At 41.2% G+C, this 19,102-nt stretch overlaps 1 protein-coding gene across 1 annotated transcript in view; it reads right to left on the reverse strand.

The window, feature by feature from the left end:
• The window catches only part of vps52 (VPS52 subunit of GARP complex), a 41,655-nt gene extending 22,721 nt beyond the window's left edge, over positions 1–18,934 (reverse strand). The window contains 9 exon segments of the mRNA XM_034160604.1: positions 2,627–2,759; positions 2,845–2,945; positions 8,364–8,514; positions 8,591–8,766; positions 9,105–9,172; positions 14,549–14,624; positions 14,921–14,973; positions 17,501–17,582; positions 18,811–18,934. Of these exon segments, the coding sequence (XP_034016495.1) occupies positions 2,627–2,759; positions 2,845–2,945; positions 8,364–8,514; positions 8,591–8,766; positions 9,105–9,172; positions 14,549–14,624; positions 14,921–14,973; positions 17,501–17,582; positions 18,811–18,897 (927 nt within the window). The 5' untranslated portion in view covers positions 18,898–18,934.
• Positions 18,935–19,102: the final 168 nt, after the last annotated feature.

Below are 19,102 nucleotides of genomic sequence, written 5' to 3' on the forward strand. Positions count from 1 at the left end.
TCTGACTGCTGACCTTTGATCCTGATGTTTCTTCCTTACCACTCATTTTTGAACGCTGATCTTTGATCTGACTGCTGACCTTTGATCGTGATGTTTCTTCCTTACCACTCATTTTTGAATGCTGACCTTTGATCTGACTGCTGACCTTTGATCCTGATGTTTCTTCCTTACCACTCATTTTTGTACGCAGACCTTTGATCTGACTGCTGACCTTTGATCCTGATGTTTCTTCCTTACCACTCATTTTCGAACGCTGACCTTTGATCTGACTGCTGACCTTTGACTGTGATGTTTCTTCCTTACCACTCATTTTTGAACGCTGATCTTTGATCTGACTGCTGACCTTTGATTGTGATGTTTCTTCCTTACCACTCATTTTTTAACGCTGACCATTGATCTGACTGCTGACCTTTGATTGTGATGTTTCTTCCTTACCACTCATTTTTGAACGCTGACCTTTGATCTGACTGCTGACCTTTGATTGTGATGTTTCTTCCTTACCACTCATTTTTGAACGCTGACCTTTGATCTGACTGCTGACCTTTGATTGTGATGTTTCTTCCTTAACCACTCATTTTTGAATGTTGATCTTTGATCTGACTGCTGAACTTTGATCTGACTGCTGAACTTTGATCTGACTGCTAATCTTTGATCCTGATGTTTCTTCCTTACCACTCATTTTTGAACGCTGATCTTTGATCTGATTGCTGACCTTTGATTGTGATGTTTCTTCCTTAACCAATCATTTTTGAACACTGATGTTTGATCTGACTGCTGACCTTTGATCCTCATGCTTCTTCCTTATCACTCATTTTTGAATGCTGATGTCTGCTCTGACTGCTGACCTCTGACCTAGATGTTTCTTCCGTATCACTCATTTTTGAATGCTGATGTTTGATCTGACTGCTGACTTTTGACCCAGATGTTCCTTCCTTATCACTAATTTTTGAATGCTGACGTTTGATCTGACTGCTGACCTTTGACCTAGATGTTTCTTCCTTATAACTAATTTTTGAATGCAGATGTTTGCTCTGACAGTTGACCATTGACCTCAAAGTTTCTTCCTTACCACTCATTTATGAACGCTGAGCTTTGATCTGACTGCTGACCTTTGATTCTGATGTTTCTTTGTTACCACTCATTTTTAAACGCTAATGTTTGATGTGACTGTTGACCTTTGATCCTGATGTTTCTTCCTTACCACTCATTTTTAAACGCTAATGTTTGATGTGACTGTTGACCTTTGATCCTGATGTTTCTTCCTCACCACTCATTTATGAATGCTGATCTTTGATCTGACTGCTGACCTTTGATCCTGATGTTTCTTCCTTACCACTCATTTTTGAACGCTGATGTTGGAGCTGACTGCTGACGTTTGATTGTGATGTTTCTTCCTTAACCACTCATTTTTGAACACTGATGCTTGATCTGAATGCTGACCTTTGATCCTCATGCTTCTTCCTTATCACTCATTTTTGAATGCAGATGTTTGCCTCGACAGTTGACCACTGACCTCAAAGTTTCTTCCTTACCACTCATTTATGAACGCTGAGCTTTGATCTGACTGCTGACCTTTGATCCTGATGTTTCTTTGTTACCCCTCATTTATGAACACCGATCTTTGATCTGACTGCTGACCTTTGATCCTGTTGTTTCTTCCTTACCACTCATTTTTAAACGCTGTTTGATGTGACTGTTGACCTTTGATCCTGATGTCTCTTCCTCACCACTCATTTATGAACGCTGATCTTTGATCTGACTGCTGACCTTTGATCCTGATGTTTCTTCCTTACCACTCATTTTTGAACGCTGATGTTTGAGCTGACTGCTGACGTTTGATTGTGATGTTTCTTCCTTAACCACTCATTTTTGAACACTGATGCTTGATCTGAATGCTGACCTTTGATCCTCATGCTTCTTCCTTATCACTCATTTTTGAATGCTGATGTTTGCTCTGACTGCTGACCTTTGACCTAGATGTTTCTTCCTTATCACTCATTTTTGAATGCTGATGTTTGCTCTGACTGCTGACCTTTGACCTAGATGTTTCTTCCTTATCACTCATTTTGGAATGCTGATGTTTGATCTGACTGATTCTGACCTCTCACTGTTAATCTGACATTTGACCTAGATGTTTCTTCCGTAGCACAGATTTTTTTGAATGTTGCTTTGATTTGACTGCTGAACGTTGGTCCTGATCTCTCATGTTTGATCCTGAAATTTGAAACTAATTTTTTAAATGCTGATGTTTGATCCTGTGTTTTGTTCCTGATTGCAGATGCAGTGTGTGGCTTGCAACACAGATCCCCCATGTCATCAAGCACAATTGTGACAGGACATCAGTGGAAAACTCTCCTGTCTGGTAGTTGATCGTTTTATAAACCAGCCAAATTCTGTTTTAGTCTAAAATATTCATGCTCAAAACTACAACTGCCTTCTGCTGTCTATGAATACACAAACAATGACTGATTTTTTTTTTTTAAGAATGTGTGGTCCTGAGGTCATCTGGTTGCTTTGAAACAGTACAAAAAGCCCGTCATCCTTTCTGGTAAAAGTCGGGGTGGCGACAGCAGTCAGTCGTTTTCAGCTCTGTTTACAGTCATCAGGTCAGTAAACAAATACTGACCTGCACTTTGAGCAGCCTGCCACTGTATGACTTGAAATAGCTGTAGTAAATCTTGCTCATCGTGTCCACGTACTCGTCTCGGATCTCCTTTGCAACTGTTCTCTCGTTGGCCAACAGGAACTGGTAGAAAAATCTACAACACATTGTGTTATTTGGAGTGAAAGCTCCAAAAATCCAAATATGCCAAAGGGAGAAGCCGCCGTTTGAGCTGTGCTCACCTGTATTTGAGCAGTGTGTTCTGAGGGATCTGGTAGTTGGTCATGGGCTTCCTGAAGGAGTAGATTTTCTGCAGGATAAACTCTCTGATCTTTGACACTGCCTGAAATACAAAGACAAAGATGTTTCTACAGCTTAACTGGAGTCCACCTGGGGTAAATTCAACTGATTGGACATTATTTGGAAAGACACACACCTGTCTACATATAAGGTCCCACAGCTGACAGTGCATGTCAGAGCACAAACCAAGCATGAAGTCAAAGGAATTGTCTGAAGAACTCAGAGACAGGATTGTCTCGAGGCACAAATCTGGGGAAGGGTACAGAAACATTTCTGCTGCTTTGAAGGTCCCAGTGAGCACAGTGACCTCCATCATCTGTAAATGGATGAAGTTCAGATCCACCAGGACTCTTCCTAGAGTTGACCACCCGTCTAAACTGAGCGATCAGGGGAGAAAGACCTTAGCCAGAGAGGTGACCAAGAACCCAATGGTGACTCTGTTAGAGCTCCAGCATTGCTCTGTGGAGAGAGAACCTTCCAGAAGGACAACCATCTCTGCAGCAATCCACCAATTGGGCCTGCATGGTAGAGTGACCAGACAGAAGCCACTCCTTAGTAAAAGGCACATGGCAGCCCATCTGGAGTTTGCCAAAAGGCCCCTGAAGGACTCTCAGACCATGAGAAACAAAATTCTCTGGTCTCATGAGACAAAGATTGAACTCTTTGGTGTGAATGCCAGGCGTCATGTTTAGAGGAAACCATGTAGCATCCCTACAGTGAAGCATGGTGGTGGCAGCATCATGCTGTGGGGATGTTTTTCAGTGGCAGGAACTGGAAGACTACTTCGGATTGAGGGGAAAAAGAATGCAGCAATGCACAGAGACATCCTGGATGAAAACCTGCTCCAGAGCGCTCTTGACTTCAGACTGGGGCGACGGTTCATTTTTCAGTAGGACAATGACTCTAAGCCTTGCAGGCTGTGTTCCAGTCGACTGCATGAAAAAATAAAAAAATCTGGACTTACTGAGAGGATTTAGTGCTGCTATGATGGACTGATGCAGAAGGTGGCAGCAATGCACCAATAAGGATGCCGGCTGCTGTTAAACACCATAGAAGAAGATGTGCAAGAAGGCTAAAAAAAAAAAAAAAAAAAAAAAAAAAAAAAAAAAAAATCTAAAACTTATTTTCATTCAGTTGGAAGAGGATTATTTTTTCATTTATTCGAATGGAAAAATGCATCTGTCTTATCTGCAATGCAAATGTGGCTTTACCAAAGAGAGGGAATTTGGAGCGGCATGTCAAAACGAGCCACAAGGCCGCAAACTAAATGACCTCTCCACGCCTGAAAAGTCCAAGAATTGAAAAGTCAGCTAGCAGCACAACAGACCATGAATATGGAAGACATGATGAATGTCACTAACAAGATTGCATGCTCTGTTTGGGCCAGGAGTCTGTAGAAGCATTTATTACGTGTGCAGCTGGAGGAAACGTGCAGAACACAGATGGTGCTGCACACAGAGGTAATTTTCTGAAACGGTTTTCTGAATTGTTCCCAGAAATTAAAGAATTAACAAATGTCTGGGGAAAAGTAGTGTAAATGTTAAGGACACTACTTTAGTGCACTACGGAGTAATCTTGGACACATCCCTTGTACATACTATGCGTATGCAGAAAAGGTCAGAGTATGATTTTTTCCTTCCCAGAAACCTTTACATTCCCTCACAAAAAAGAAAAATATGATGTGTTCTCGCAGTAATAATTTGCATTTTCACAAAAATGCTTAATTTTCCATCTCAGTGCTTTTTGAATTCCCTCACAATGCTTGTACGGTGGCCAAGAGAGGCCACACCACTTCCGGTCCCACAAATGCATAAAACAACAAACATTTTTAGGACATTGTTTTTCAGACATCCGAGTTGAATTGTCACTTACATAAGCAGAATTTGCAAATATTATGAATTCTACAATATTCTGATATCATATAAAATAATTTTTTTTTCCAGTGGATGAAAATCTCAAAGGTAAATTCAGCAGTGAAAGACTTAAGATCCATAGATCATACACACACTTCGGCTGCCCAACCTCCCTCCTCCCCTCTCGTTATCACACCAGCCCAGGTACACAGAGCACTGAGGAGTATTTGGCTCCGGAAAGCTGTTGGCCCGGATAACATACCTGGTCGTGCCCTCAGAGCGTGTGCCAACGAGCTGACTGACGTTCTTACCTCCATCTTCAACCTTTCCCTCAGTCAATGCACTGTTCCCACCTGCTACAAGACCACCACCATCATCCCCCTCCCCAAGAAGAACCCCCCATCTTGCCTGAATGACTATAGGCCAGTGGCACTCACTCCAATCATTATGAAGTGTTTCGAGAGAGTGGTACTGTCATACATTCAGGGCTGCATACCGGACATCACAGACCCCCTGCAGTACGCTTACAGGCACAACAGGTCAACTTCGGATGCCATTGCCGCCGCCCTGCACGCCTCCCTCTCCCACCTGGAAAATAAAGACTCTTACATCAGAGTACTTTTCATTGACTACAGCTCTGCTTTCAACACGGTCATCCCTCACAAACTCACCTACAAATTGTCTGCCCTTGGACTCCACCCCACCCTCTGTGACTGGCTTCTGGACTTTCTGACTGGCAGACCACAGTCTGTCAAGATTGGGAATAAGACCTCAGCCAGCATCACCACCAACATCGGTACCCTGCAGGGCTGCGTCCTCAGCCCTATTCTCTACACCCTCTTCACCTACGACTGTGCCGCCTCTCACCCCGACAACACCATCATAAAGTTTGCTGACGACACTGCTGTGATTGGACGCATCACCGGCGGAGACGAAGCAGCTTACAGGAGGGAGGTGGAAGGCCTGGTGACATGGTGTGGAGTCAACAACCTCACCCTGAACACAGATAAAACCAAGGAAATGATAGTGGACATGAGGAGGGAGAGGGAACCTCATCAGCCACTGTCTATCCAAGGCCGCAAGGTGGAGAGAGTGAGCAGCTTTAAATATCTGGGGGTCCACATCAGTAGTGACCTCACTTGGACACTTAACACCACACAGGTGGTAAAGAAGGCTCAGCAGCGACTGTACTTCCTGAGGAGGCTGAGGAAATTTGGCATGTCACCCAAGATTCTCAGCAACTTCTACAGCTGCATCATTGAGTCCATTCTCACCACCTCGATTACTGCGTGGTATGGCAGCTCAACGGTGAATGACCGCAAACGCCTGCAGAAAGTAGTGAAGACCGCATCAAAGATCACGAGGACGCCACTACCATCTCTGCAGAGCATCTACCATCGGAGAGTCCACAATAGAGCTGCCGCCATCATAAAAGACCCTACACATCCCCAATACGGACTGTTCACACTGCTGCCTTCAGGACGGAGGTTCAGGAGTGTGAAATGCAAAACCACCCGCTTCAAAAACTCTTTCTACCCCACTGCCATCAGACTGCTGAATGCTGCTAAGGACTGAGCAGACCCCCTGGGGTCACTTCACACTGTTACTGCACCTGTTACCTGTTAATACTTGAATCTTGCTATTTGCACATTATTTCATTTCACTTCATACTGTAACTGCACCTTTATTGTTACTTTACTTTTTAATGCTTAATGCTTTTAATGCTTTTTTTTTTTTATGCCTATTTTGACTATTATTATAGACACCCGGTGAGAGCAGCAAAGAAGAGAATTTCATTGCACAGGGAAATACGTTTCTTACTGTACATATGACAATAAACCTTTTGAACCTTTGAACCTTAAGTGCTAACTGCAGCTTTTGCATTTTTTGTTTTTTTTTATATACATATATTTATTTTATACATTATTTAGCCAGGCCCTTTACTGACTTTGCATCCATTGAGCTTGTTCTTAGGTTTCTCTGTTTTCCATTTGGGGAAACTATACATGTGGATTGTATAACGTTCAAAGTGGCATCACTCTGCAACCTGGATAGCTGTGCTATTGACAATGAGATCCTCACACTAAAAAATGACATTGAGCTCAAATCCAGAGCAACACCTGGCATTAATGTCCAATTCTAGAATTTATCGCGGAAAGAGAAGCACCCCAACCTCGGACAAACTGCACAGAATTTGACTGCACTTTTTGGATCAACATATTTGTTTGAGTCTGCCTTTTCACATATGGAAATCATCAAGTCAAAATACAGAACCACCATGACTGACAACCTTGTGGCTTACTTATGGCTGGCACTCATCTCCTACTGTCCGGACTATGAGAGTAGCTGCCTCCTCTCAGCGCAAGAAACCCACTAAGACAGGGAACAACTTTTCCAACTTGAATTAGGCATTATATTATTTGCCTTGTTTATTGTTGTGTTGTTACGGGTCAGGCCTAGGCCGACTTGTGCTTATTCTTTGCACCGCGTGCATTTACTGCAATAACACTATGTAACAATTTTTATTTTTGTTTTGTTCCTGGGTACACAGTGTGTTTTCCTAACCTGTTATGCCTTAAATAAATAGAAAATAGCTGTTATTCCACAGAAACTTTGCTTCTGTGATCAGGACAATGATATTTTGAAATTTGTCTGTTTTCAAGAATATTCTTGATTCACCTTCACTACTACTGAGTAGTCTTCTAGAATATTCTTTAACTGCTAGAACAGTCCAGAATTTTCTAGAAGTTTCCAGAATTATCTAGAAATTTCAAGAAACTTTTAGAACTTTCTAGAACGTAAAAAAAAAATAAAATAAATAAAATCAAAGTTTGTGCTGAATGTAGTCATTTTTCCATAGACTTTAGACATAAGCAGTTGAAATATAACACTTAGAAGCCTGGAACAAAAAATTGTGTTACATAGTGTTATGTATTAATATTGCTCCAACTTTCTTTGTGCCAGAAAATTTTGTTATTATATTGCTACACAATATATTGTGGCTATGCTATGGCTTTCGATATGGCTTGGTAGATCTCGATGCACTTTGAACTTTAAAAGTAGATCTTGGTTCAAAATAGGTTGGGCACCCCTGCTCTAAGCACACAGCCAAGATATCAAAGGAGTGGCTTCAGGACAACTCTGTGAATGTCCTTGAGTGGCCCAGCCAGAGCCCAGACCTGAATCCGACTGGACATCTCTGGAGAGATTTGAAAATGGCTGTGCACCGACGCTCCCCATCCAACCTGATGGAGCTTGAGAGGTGCTGCAAAGAGAAATGGGCAGAACTGCCCAAAGATAGGTGCGCCAAGCTTGTGGCATCATATTCAAGAAGACTTGTGGCTGTAATTGCTGCCAAAGGTAAATCAACAAAGTATTGAGCAAAGGGTGTGAATACTTATGTACACGTGATTTCTTAGTTTTTATTTTTAATAAATTTGCAAAAAATTCAACAAATGTTTTCATGCTGTCATTATGGGGTGTTGTGAGAAGAATTTTGAGGCTGTCACATAACAAAATGTGTAAAAAGTGATGCACTGTGAATATTTTCCACATGCACTGTACATTTATGGACTTGTGTCCATGTGAAAATGCATCTTGTGTCTCACCTTGAGCTTGAGGCGGTCAACGATGTCCTGGATGTCAGAGCAAGCCAACGTCTCTCTGAAGCTCAGCTCTTTGGTGAAGTTTATCTTGTTGTTGAGCTCATGGAGCTGCTCCAGGAACTCCTGCTCTGTCACAGGGCTGTCCATGATGGTGCTGCAGAGACACAAGCATGCTTCAAACACTTGCAGTATTACTGTTTTACAGCTAAAATGAGACACGCCACTCTTACGAGATCATAGCTCCTGGCACCACAAGCTCATCCACCAGCTGGCTGAGATGGCTGCGTACGGCCTGCCTGTTCTTCAGCCGGATGTTCATACTGACTGACTGCTGCTGCAGAGTCTGGATCTCACTGCTAATCGAGGACAAGTCGCTCTGAAACCCACTCAGCATGCCCTCCATGCGCTGTCAGAACAGAGGGGAAGAAGCATCAAAGACAGACTGTTGCTGTCAGAGGAGGGCGGAAAAGTGATCTCACAGTTTAACAAAGGTTTACACAAAAATGAGCTAACCAACGTGACTAAAAACATGTAGAAAAAGAAGCAAAACAGAAAGATGTAGAGCTGTGATCGCTTCGAGAGTGTCCAACTGTGCTGGCCATCAAAAACCAGACACCGAACTCAGAGAAGCTTCCTTGGTGCATCGCTTAGCATTTTATAAACTATTAATCATAAAAAGACAATTAGTTGAGAATTCAAAATGATGGTGCAACGTATCCATATCATCAACTCCTCACATCTCACCTCCAGGATGGAGTCGCAGGCTGTGATCTGGTTGTGCAGGAGAGCGATGTTCTGACTCTCCTTGATGTCTGACAAATGATTGGTCAGGAATCCAAACCTCAAATCCAAAATAAAAGCAACAACAACTAAGTTCTGACATGGACAAAAGTGCCCTAAGCACCTCTGACCTACAGGATCCCCAGTCTGACCAAACACGGTCATCAACCAGGCCTACAGAGCATTGATAATAAGTATTGGACAGTACTTAAAGAGCCCTGAAGAAGAAGTCAAGAAAAAGGTAGCACAACATCACGAGAAGACCTTATCCGAACAGACCTTAGTCATCAAACTGGCAAAAAACTTTGGTGGAGAACTCTTACAAGACAAAGAAAGCAACAATCTGACATCTGGAACAACACTCACAAGACAGACCAGAGAACAATACAGCAAAAAAAGAACAAAAACATTGAATAGACAGATGGAAACAGCACAAAAAAGGCTGGACGATTCCAAGAAGAACTCAAAAAGGAATACATTGACAAAGTTGGATCAATGCAGTGGCTTAAAAATGGAGAACTTGGTTTTGATGGAGAAAGAATTCTAATTGGAGCACAAGATCAGGGACTTCTAACAAATGGCAGGAATCTTACAAAATGATAAATGCTGATTCTGACATACAGCTGTTGAGAGTGTAAACCATCTAACATCAGCATGCCAGATCCTCATGGCAGACGGACATTATACGTCCCGACACAACAATATCTGTCAATATCTCCACTGGAAAGTATGCAACTGGAGGAACTGGAGATGCAAGTAAAGGAAAACGTCTGGGAGCATGAGCCAGCATCAGTCTCGTCCAATGGAAAAGTAACTATCTTCTATGACAAAGAGATCCCAGCAGGAAGACATACTGAAGGAGGTGCAATAAAACCTGACATTGTCATCTGGAACAAGCAAGAGAAAACAGCAAAAATCATTGATGTAACAGTCCCCAATGACTATGGCCTGAATCGAGCTGAAAGAGGAAAAATCACGAAATACCAAGACCTGAAAAATGACCTACGAACAACATGGTCATTGAAAGACATCGATATCATCCCAGTTGTGGTGGGGGAAACAGGCCTAATGAAGAAGAACCTGAAGAAATACCTTGAGGCAATCCCTGGCCACCCAAGCGCACACGAGGTGCAGTTGTCTGCAATTAAGGGAACGATTGCCACCTTGTTACAATGCCAGCTATGGTTAGGGTACAACTTTAGAGTCTAGGATGCAACTTTAGACCATGGGTCTGGGGCCCATTGTATTCTATTAAAAAGAAATGAAAGATAAATGATAAAAACAAAGGCAAAAAACATTTGTCTATTATGAGTGTGGTTAAAGATTTGGACAAAAGAGCTACCCGAATCCAATGGACTTTGGCCTTGTTTGACCTTTACTTTGGAGACCAAACAATCAACACCATCAAAAATGTTCCATTTATTAATCCTATTAGCTCAACCAATAATTTATCACTTTTTACTAAAACTGGAGAAAATTTAACTTTTGACTCCTTAGGTCATAGTTATTTAATTTTTTGGTTTAAGGATTTTTCTGGCACTGGGGGGGGGGGGGGGGGGGGGGCAGGGTTGGTCAGGGGAAAACTAAATTACTAAGTCAACACTCAGAATTGAACTGTTTCATGTTTTCCATCTCTTTAGAACGGGGGCAAGAAGACACAATGTTTACAAATAATTGAACATGAACAGTATCAGTGAATAAAAAAATGCTTTTGTCAAAACCATGAAGAATACAAAAGAGAAAAAGCGCAAAACTGAGCTGAATTTCTCATTTTAACTCCTTTAAACGAGAGAGAGAGAGAGAGAGAGAGAGAGAGAGAGAGAGAGAGAGAGAGAGAGAGAGAGAGAGAGAAGATAAGGATGTCCACATGGTCTGGTTAGAAGGTGACAAGAATAACTTCAAAACCCTTTCTGGATAAATGCGTTCAACCTCACTGATCAGAGTTCATTCAGGTCCTGATCACAGACTGTATCAGCACATGCAGAAGGTTTTTTTTAAAAACAGTTTGTTTGAGAGGAGCTGCTGCATTTCTTCTGAACAGACCGTGATTTTTTTTTTTTTTTGCCAACTTTAAAATCAATTCACCATGCCACAAAATCACAGCTATGTAATCATTGCAATTAATCCACGGTTCACACCGCGGAAAAATGTCGAAGACTGAGTTACATTTTTGTGTCGGTCATGATCCACTGAAAATGGATTGGAAGTGTCTTTTATTGCCCTTAAGTGGTATTGATTAGGTCAGAATTGACTGCTGGCTCCTGGACAAACACTGAGAAAAGCTTCGACAGCGTCGTGTGATTCCCATTTATGGGATCTGCACCTTAAAGAAAAAGGGCCACGGAGCTGGATGTTCTGTCAAACCTTTGCTCAAAAATCCACCTCGTGTCAGGACCAGTGAATAGTGTCTCACTTGAGCACGGTTCTGGAACACTGCAATCTTTAAGAGTGAACTGCAGTGACATTTCCAGTCAGGTAAAAGTAAGTCCCTTCGGCTGCTCCCTTGTTTGCACTTGGGGTCGCCACAGCAAATCCAAGGTGGATCTGCATGTTGAATTGGCACATGTTTTACGCCGGATGCCCTTCCTGACGCAACGCCACATTACATGGAGAAATGTGGCAGGGGTGGGATTTGAACCTGGAACCTTCTGAACTGAAACCAAGCGCATTAACCACTTGGCCACCACCCCTGCTGTGACATTTCCAGTCAGGTGCTGCTGCATAATCCACCTTTCAGACCTGCATTGGGGACCAGTTACCTTCCTCCCAGGCAGACCAGCAATCCGACGACATCTCCTGAAAGCAGTTGTCTACCTGCAAGGGTCGGACGAAAGGGGGCATGTCCTGATCCACTTTCTGTGCTGGATCATGAATGTAATGTCAAAGCTGACATTCCAAATACAAGCAGAACACAACATCTGGATCACCTTCAACAGAAGCACAACATTTTGACTGACGTGAGTGAAAACTGGTCCCGCTATCAAAGCGTTACCTCTGTGGAGGATGTAATATTTTGTCAGAAGTTGTTTAGCAGCAGGATATTTCAAAAGAGATGAAGTCATTTCAAAGAAATTTGGTGCATTAGGCCAAGGAAGAACGGATTTAAACGTTAACTATTGTGGACAGATGTTGTGGACAACCTAAATTTAGGTGCAGACCCAAATCAAATGCAGCTCTCGCCTTTGATCATTAATCAAAAGCAAGTAACTTACAAGTAACAGAATGACTTAAAATAACTATAAATTGAACAAAGTAACTTTGTGAGGCAACGATAAAAATGCAGTTTTTTTTGTTAACAAAAGGGCCACTGTAACATTTACTTTGTCCTGAATACAAGGAATATCTTGATTATGTTCATTGGTTGAGAACTAGTGCAGTGCCCATAGGAAGTGTGTATTCCTATAGAAGAGTGGGAGCTTTGTTGACGATCTCTGTCGAAGCTGGCACGTGAGAAAGTTCTGCCTTATGATAATAAAGCAAAAAGTGTCTGTGACTTGCATATCTGTCATAGTGTTTGTATATTATTTATTTCTTTAATTTATTTCTTCTGTCTCTCCCTGTGAACGCGTTAGAGATAGGTATCTGTTTAAGGCGTTGAGTGACTCATCTTTGTCGAAGCTGGCTCGTAAAAACATTCCGCCTTGTGCTAATAATGATGACGACTTCAAAATAAAGGTTTCGAAATTAATCCCCAAAATTTTCATACTAAAGGATGCACATCATCGTGCTGTGCACAAGCCATATCCAAAAGCTGAGGCCGATCTGACAAACAGAGATATGCGAGCTTCATATACTTACGTAGTCTCTATTTTTGCATGACATGAATGCCCCCGAGTGGTTACGGCATGAATTAATGTACGTACAGTAGTTCACGCAATTGCCACCAGGGGGTATTCATGTCATGCAAAAGTACAGACCGTCATCTACATAAGCACTGGTGGGCACAGTTCCGCTAATCAGCTAATTAGCAAAGCCAACTTTTTTGTTAGCGGATTAGCTTTTCAGCTAACTTCAAAAACCATCAGCGGACCAATTAGCTTCCACTAAATTTGGTTCCGATAACTTTTTTGCTAGTAAGTAAAGCCGAATGGTCAAAAATGTTTGTCAACCCTAAAATCACATGTTCGTTCCTCTTTGTTGGGTTTTGCAGCAGTCGGGCAGCTGCGAGGAGCTGAGCTCAACCCATCCCCAGTAGAAGGGACCTGGCTGCTACAAAAAAAAAAAAGAAAAAAAAAAAAAGTAATTTTCATTCACAGCATACAAAGCCCCTGACGTGGGCCAAAGGCATACACAGAAAAGCAGGCTTGACTTATAGTTGGATTTAAAATGAAAAAAAAAAAAATATTTTTTTTTTACATATTTTCAGATTTATTTGTAAAAACCAACACACACGTTGTGTGTGTGTGTTTTTTTTCTTTTTTTCCCCCACAACCAACCAGTGATGAGGAGGCTCAATTTTCCATAATACCTTTGGGCATCTGTGAGTTATAATGCTCAAGCAATCAGAATTAGTGCATTACTTTAAAACTAAAAGATATTTGTGATATTTTCACTTTGTAAAAATGACAGCTAATGTTAATATAAATAAACCATCCGGAATTAATTTGGTTTTTAAATCAAACCATAAGTCAAACCTGCTTTTCTGTTTATGCCTTTGGCCCATGTCAGGGGCTCTGTATGCTGTGAATGAAAATGACTCTTCCATACAGCAGTGGGCAGGGTGCAGGGCGCAAAAACACAGGAGCGCTGACTCATTGTGTTGGGTTTGTGATCGCCTTTGATTCTACTCAAAAGCATCGGTGGTGCTTAAACTCAAAACTGGCTTGTCAGTAGCTGACAGCGTACCAGAGTCAATACTAAAAGTTAGCACTTATCGGTTAGCTGTAGCATCCGCTAATTTTTTTTTATTTTTATCAATTTATCACTATAAAAGTTAACTTTTCAGTTAGCGGATTAGCGGTTATCGAAGTTAACTTTTTGGTTAGCTGTGCCCACCACTGTACATATGAATTCAGTGTTTTTATTAAATCATTTTCAAATTGTTGAATTCAGGGACTGATCATCCTCAAACCTGGACTCACAGACGTGAAGCAATTACAAATGTCTATGAAATCTCACACCCGGATATCGCCCAGGTACACTGCTAGTACTTACAAATAGTTATATTTAAAACTGAATTGACGTGACTGGTTGCATGTGGGTGTCACCATCATTTCTGTTTTAAATGACTGTGCTTTACATTGATGTTTTTATAGAAAATTTTATCGTATCAATTTTCAAAAACTGGTTTATCAGATTTTTGATTAATCCAATAAATAAATCAACGAACAGACCAAAGCAAAAAGACAAAATTCCTTGGTGAAGGTACAGGTACAAAGATGATTCACACTGTGATTCAGGAAGGATACAGTCTTTGATGGAGGCCTGTTCGATCCTTTGAAGCTCCATCTCCACCTGTTTGGAGTACTGCCGGAGGTCAACACCCTAAAAACAGATGGATTTCCCATTTATAACACACAGGACCATCGCCAAGCTAGCTCATGTTTCAGATTAAAAAAAGTCTTCATATCAGAATGAATGAAGTTCTAATAACATTTAAAAAACTGGTAATAAAACTAGTAACACATTTTATGGAGAGAGAACTTCTTTAAGCAATGACATGTTTAAAGTAAAAGAAGGCATAAAGAAGGTGTTAACTTGTTCACAAACTCATTCACTCCTCCACCAAGCAAATAAATTCCTCTTCTTCTCTCAGACAGAAACCTGTCAAACCTTCTTACCGTTTTGAGTGCCTCCTTCACTAGGTCATCTTCCAGATTGGCCTGGATATGAACTGGGGAGACACACAGCGACACCATTTATGACAAACATATTGAAAGGTGGGAAACTGCCAGGACATTGTCTTTAAACCTGGGAGCTGACTGGAGAAGCTGTGTGGATGGAGGAACCGTGAACCTCATGAAATTCGGCTATTTTGCCAGAAGGCAAATGCAAGACTACAGCCTAGATTTGATCAGGTTTTTTGTTTAAAATATCTCTGTTCCACCATGAAGCTGTGACTGTTGGTGCAACTCAAAAAAAGTCAAAAGTTGCTCTATGCACAGTTTCTGCAATCAGAGCCACAGAAGCATAAACATCCTTTTGAGCTGTCTGGGTGCCAGAATATCCATTTTTGTTAGCCCTTAAATAAATCTGACAAATCATGATGTCATTTTTAGACCATTTTAGGCAACTGGTAGTGGAGTTACAACCTTCCAAATCGTGGAAGTCCTGCATTGGCTCTGACACCCACTGGTCCTGGTGCTCATCCTCGGATGCTGTGGCACGATATGGATGAGAGTCTACAACTCCCCCTGGATGGGACTACAGTCCATGACGGGTTACTTCCCCAGCCAAGGCTGGTAGCCATTTACAACTGGTGAAGTGCCTTTTCTAAGGACAAGATGGCAGCCTAACTGGGAATGGTCGTTAATGTTTAGTTCTTAAGAATTTTGAGACATTGGAATGAGAATGTGGAAAAATGCAATATTTTAAAGAAAAATATATAAACAAACAAAATAGACAAAAACTGCACTCGCCAAAAATAAAGCTGTGCAAACGGTCAACATACTGGCTTATTTGCATTACTGGGTTCTTCTCCCTCATTCTGCATAAACCCAAAATGTTACCACAGCGGTGGAACTGTGAAGTACAGCTTTGAAGCAAAGTTCATCTGGATTATTCTTCCAAATCTTCAGATGTGAATTATACAGTGTGTGTCTTAACTGTCAGTGTTGGTCCACAGAGACAAAACCAGACTCTGCCAATCTCCAACTACTTATGGACTTAACTGCACATGCATGTACAAAGATGACTACCTCAAGTTCTCAAATTGTAGATTTTCTGTCTGAGTTTCTCTATAACAATCAAACAGGAAAAATAATGGTAGAAGGGCTAACGTGTGTTAATTCATGGCAACACCTATAAATGTATTTTACTCTGTACTAACAGAAAAATACTTTTGCAATTTATCTCACAGCGATTCAGGAAAAAAAGCACAGTTTGCCTCATCTGTGATGTGGCTCTTCAAATATAAAGAGTTCAAAGGTCACCCAAATAATTCCCAATGTGCATAAAATTCTACTCAAACTGTTCACACAATAATTAGAAATGAGGTTGGGTTCAATCCTTCTGGAATGTCTTGCTGCCTAGGTGACAGGATGAAAGGGGGCTAATACACATTGGACTGTGACACATTTTGAGATGTTTCATAAGCAACCACAAGGCATAATAGTCTGTGCATGTCATTCTCAGCTTGAATGGACCTTGGGTTCAATCCTTCTGGAATGCCTTGCTGCCTAGGTGACAGGATGAAAGGGGCCCAATACACACTGGACTGTGATGTATTTTGAAATGTTACATGCGCAACAAGGTATGATAGTCTGTGCATGTCATTCTCAGCTTGAATGGACCTTGTGAGGTGCGTGAACTGAGACTATTTTTATTAAAATTGGAGCAATTTTTAGATTTTGAGCACATCTGCAACCTTTGGAGTTTTAATTTAAAATCCAAGAACTATACATAGCATAACTCCACTTGTCCTGAATCGTTATGACACGAGGAATATATTGGTTTTCAACAACATTTGGGCAATCTGAAATGATAGATATGTATCAAAGGTCTGCAACAAATTATTATATTCAAAATCAATTAATCAAGAAAATAACTGGCAGATTAATCAATTAGCTGTTGGACCATAAAATGCCACAAAATGGTGTCACAAAAATGTCAGTTTTTCCAAATGAGATTATATCTTGTTTTGTCCACAACCCAAAAGTATTTAGTTTACTGTCAAATAGGAGTAAAAAAAAAAAAAAAGTAAAATAAATCAGAAAATATTCACATTTAAAAAGCTGAAAAAAATAATTTGAATTATTATTAGTATATTTTTTTTAACCTGAAACAATCAATTCTCAAAATAGCTGTTAATTAATAGCTGATTAATTGTTGCAGTACTACTGTCATTTAAGCCCTAAAAATATAGTAAGTCTCTTCGGCTGCTCCCTTGTTTTTTCACTTGGGGTCGCCACAGCAGATCCAAGGTAGATCTGCATGTTGATTTGGCACAAGTTTTACGCCGGATGCCCTTCCTGACCCAACTTGACATTACACAGAGAAATGTAGCAGTGGTGGGATTTGAACCAGGAACCTTCCGCACTGAAACAAAGCGCACTAACCAGTTGGCTACCGCCCCTGCACATTTGACCCCTCAAAGTAATTAGAAAAAAAATGGTAACATCAGTTTTGTGGTTGGTTCGACTGAGCAGACTGTCCGGCACAGAACGTCCAAAACAGACAACAGAGGAAACGTGTTGCCTTACTGTCTACTTCATCCAAGATAAACTCATCAGTGGTGAGGTCCAGTTCCTCCAGGTTGAGGTCGACAATGTCTCCATCTGGTTTCTGCAGTAAAAGATGAAAAAACAAAAACAAACAAACAAAACGGATTTCAGATAAAAACATACAAAGTAAAATATAGTGTCTTGAGGCTCACTGCTACAGGTCTGAGAAACAGCAGTTACACAAAATGAATATGGAAGCAGGACATGTAGCTCAGTGGGATAAGGAGGTGGACAACCAATATCCAGATATGGGCCTAATTCCAGGTCATGTTACGTGTCTATGCCGGTCTTGGCTGGGGAACCTGTGAGGGAATGGCGTCTATGAGTGGTCTCTGACTCCCCCTGGATGGGGAGTCATAGACTCTCATGCATTTCACACTACAAAATCTGGGAATAAGCAAGGGGCCAGTGAGGGTTAGGGTGTGAACAGGACTTCTTCTCTATGTTGGGTTTAAAAAAAATTCAATTAAATAAAATAAATAATAATAAAAAAAGCTCCCAGCTCTCAGGATCAGTAAGATCACAAAAGCTGTTGGGTCACATAACAGAACCTACCAGGTGATAGGATCAGTCAGGTCACAGAATCTACCAGGAGATATGATCTGTTAGGTCATAGGATCAGTCGGGTCAGTCGGGTCACAGAAGTTGTTGGGTCATAGAACAGAACCTACCCGGTGATAGGATCAGTCGGGTCACAGAATCTACCAGGTGATAGGATCTGTTAGGTCACAAGATCAGTCGGATCACAGAAACTGTTGGGTCATAGAACAGAAGCCACCTGGTGATAAGATCTGTTAGGTCACAGAATCTACCAGGTGATAGGATCTGTTAGATCACGGAATCAGTCGGGCAGGATTGTGGCTGCCCACTGCTCCGAATGGTTTGTGTCGAACTGCAATTAAGATGGGTCGAATGCAGAGGACAAATTTCGTTGTATGTATTTATGTAGAATGACAATAAAGGCTCTATTCTGTCACAGAATTTGTCGGGTCACATAATTCGGTAGAACACCTGTCATCTCCGAGCTTGTCTGTTCACTAACATGATGCTAATAGTCTAGTTTTAAACGAGAAGGAAAGGCCTCCGTTTAAAGATATGAACAGTTTAACAACACGTTTAATGTCACAATTGTGTCGTTATGGTTACATTTTACGATTATGGTCGGTTTTCATTCAGTTGAAATCACTAAACAGCACAAACAGGAAACAGCTGATTTTTCTATTTCTTCGCGCCAACTGTTCAATCAAATTAAAATAAAAAACAGACAAATAAATAAATAAATAAATCACCTCGTCTTGTAAATACGCCATAGCGATTTCTGTCGGGTTACCGACAGAGTTCATGTCACAAACAGCAACAGCAACTTCGTCCGCCATCAATGCTAATTCACGCTAATTAAAAAAAACTACAAACATGGAGCTCGTGCTTTTCCGGCCCTGTCGGATCAACGACAGAGACAATAGTTCCGGACGATTTATGTTTCATTTGGTTGAGGAAACTCATCAAAAATATTTTGAATGTAGTTAGTGACTCTTTCATTTCATTTTTCTTTCACAAGACTATAATGACATTCATGGATCG

Source organism: Thalassophryne amazonica, chromosome 20 (assembly GCF_902500255.1).
Source record: "Thalassophryne amazonica chromosome 20, fThaAma1.1, whole genome shotgun sequence".
Classification (NCBI taxonomy): Eukaryota; Metazoa; Chordata; class Actinopteri; order Batrachoidiformes; family Batrachoididae; genus Thalassophryne; species Thalassophryne amazonica.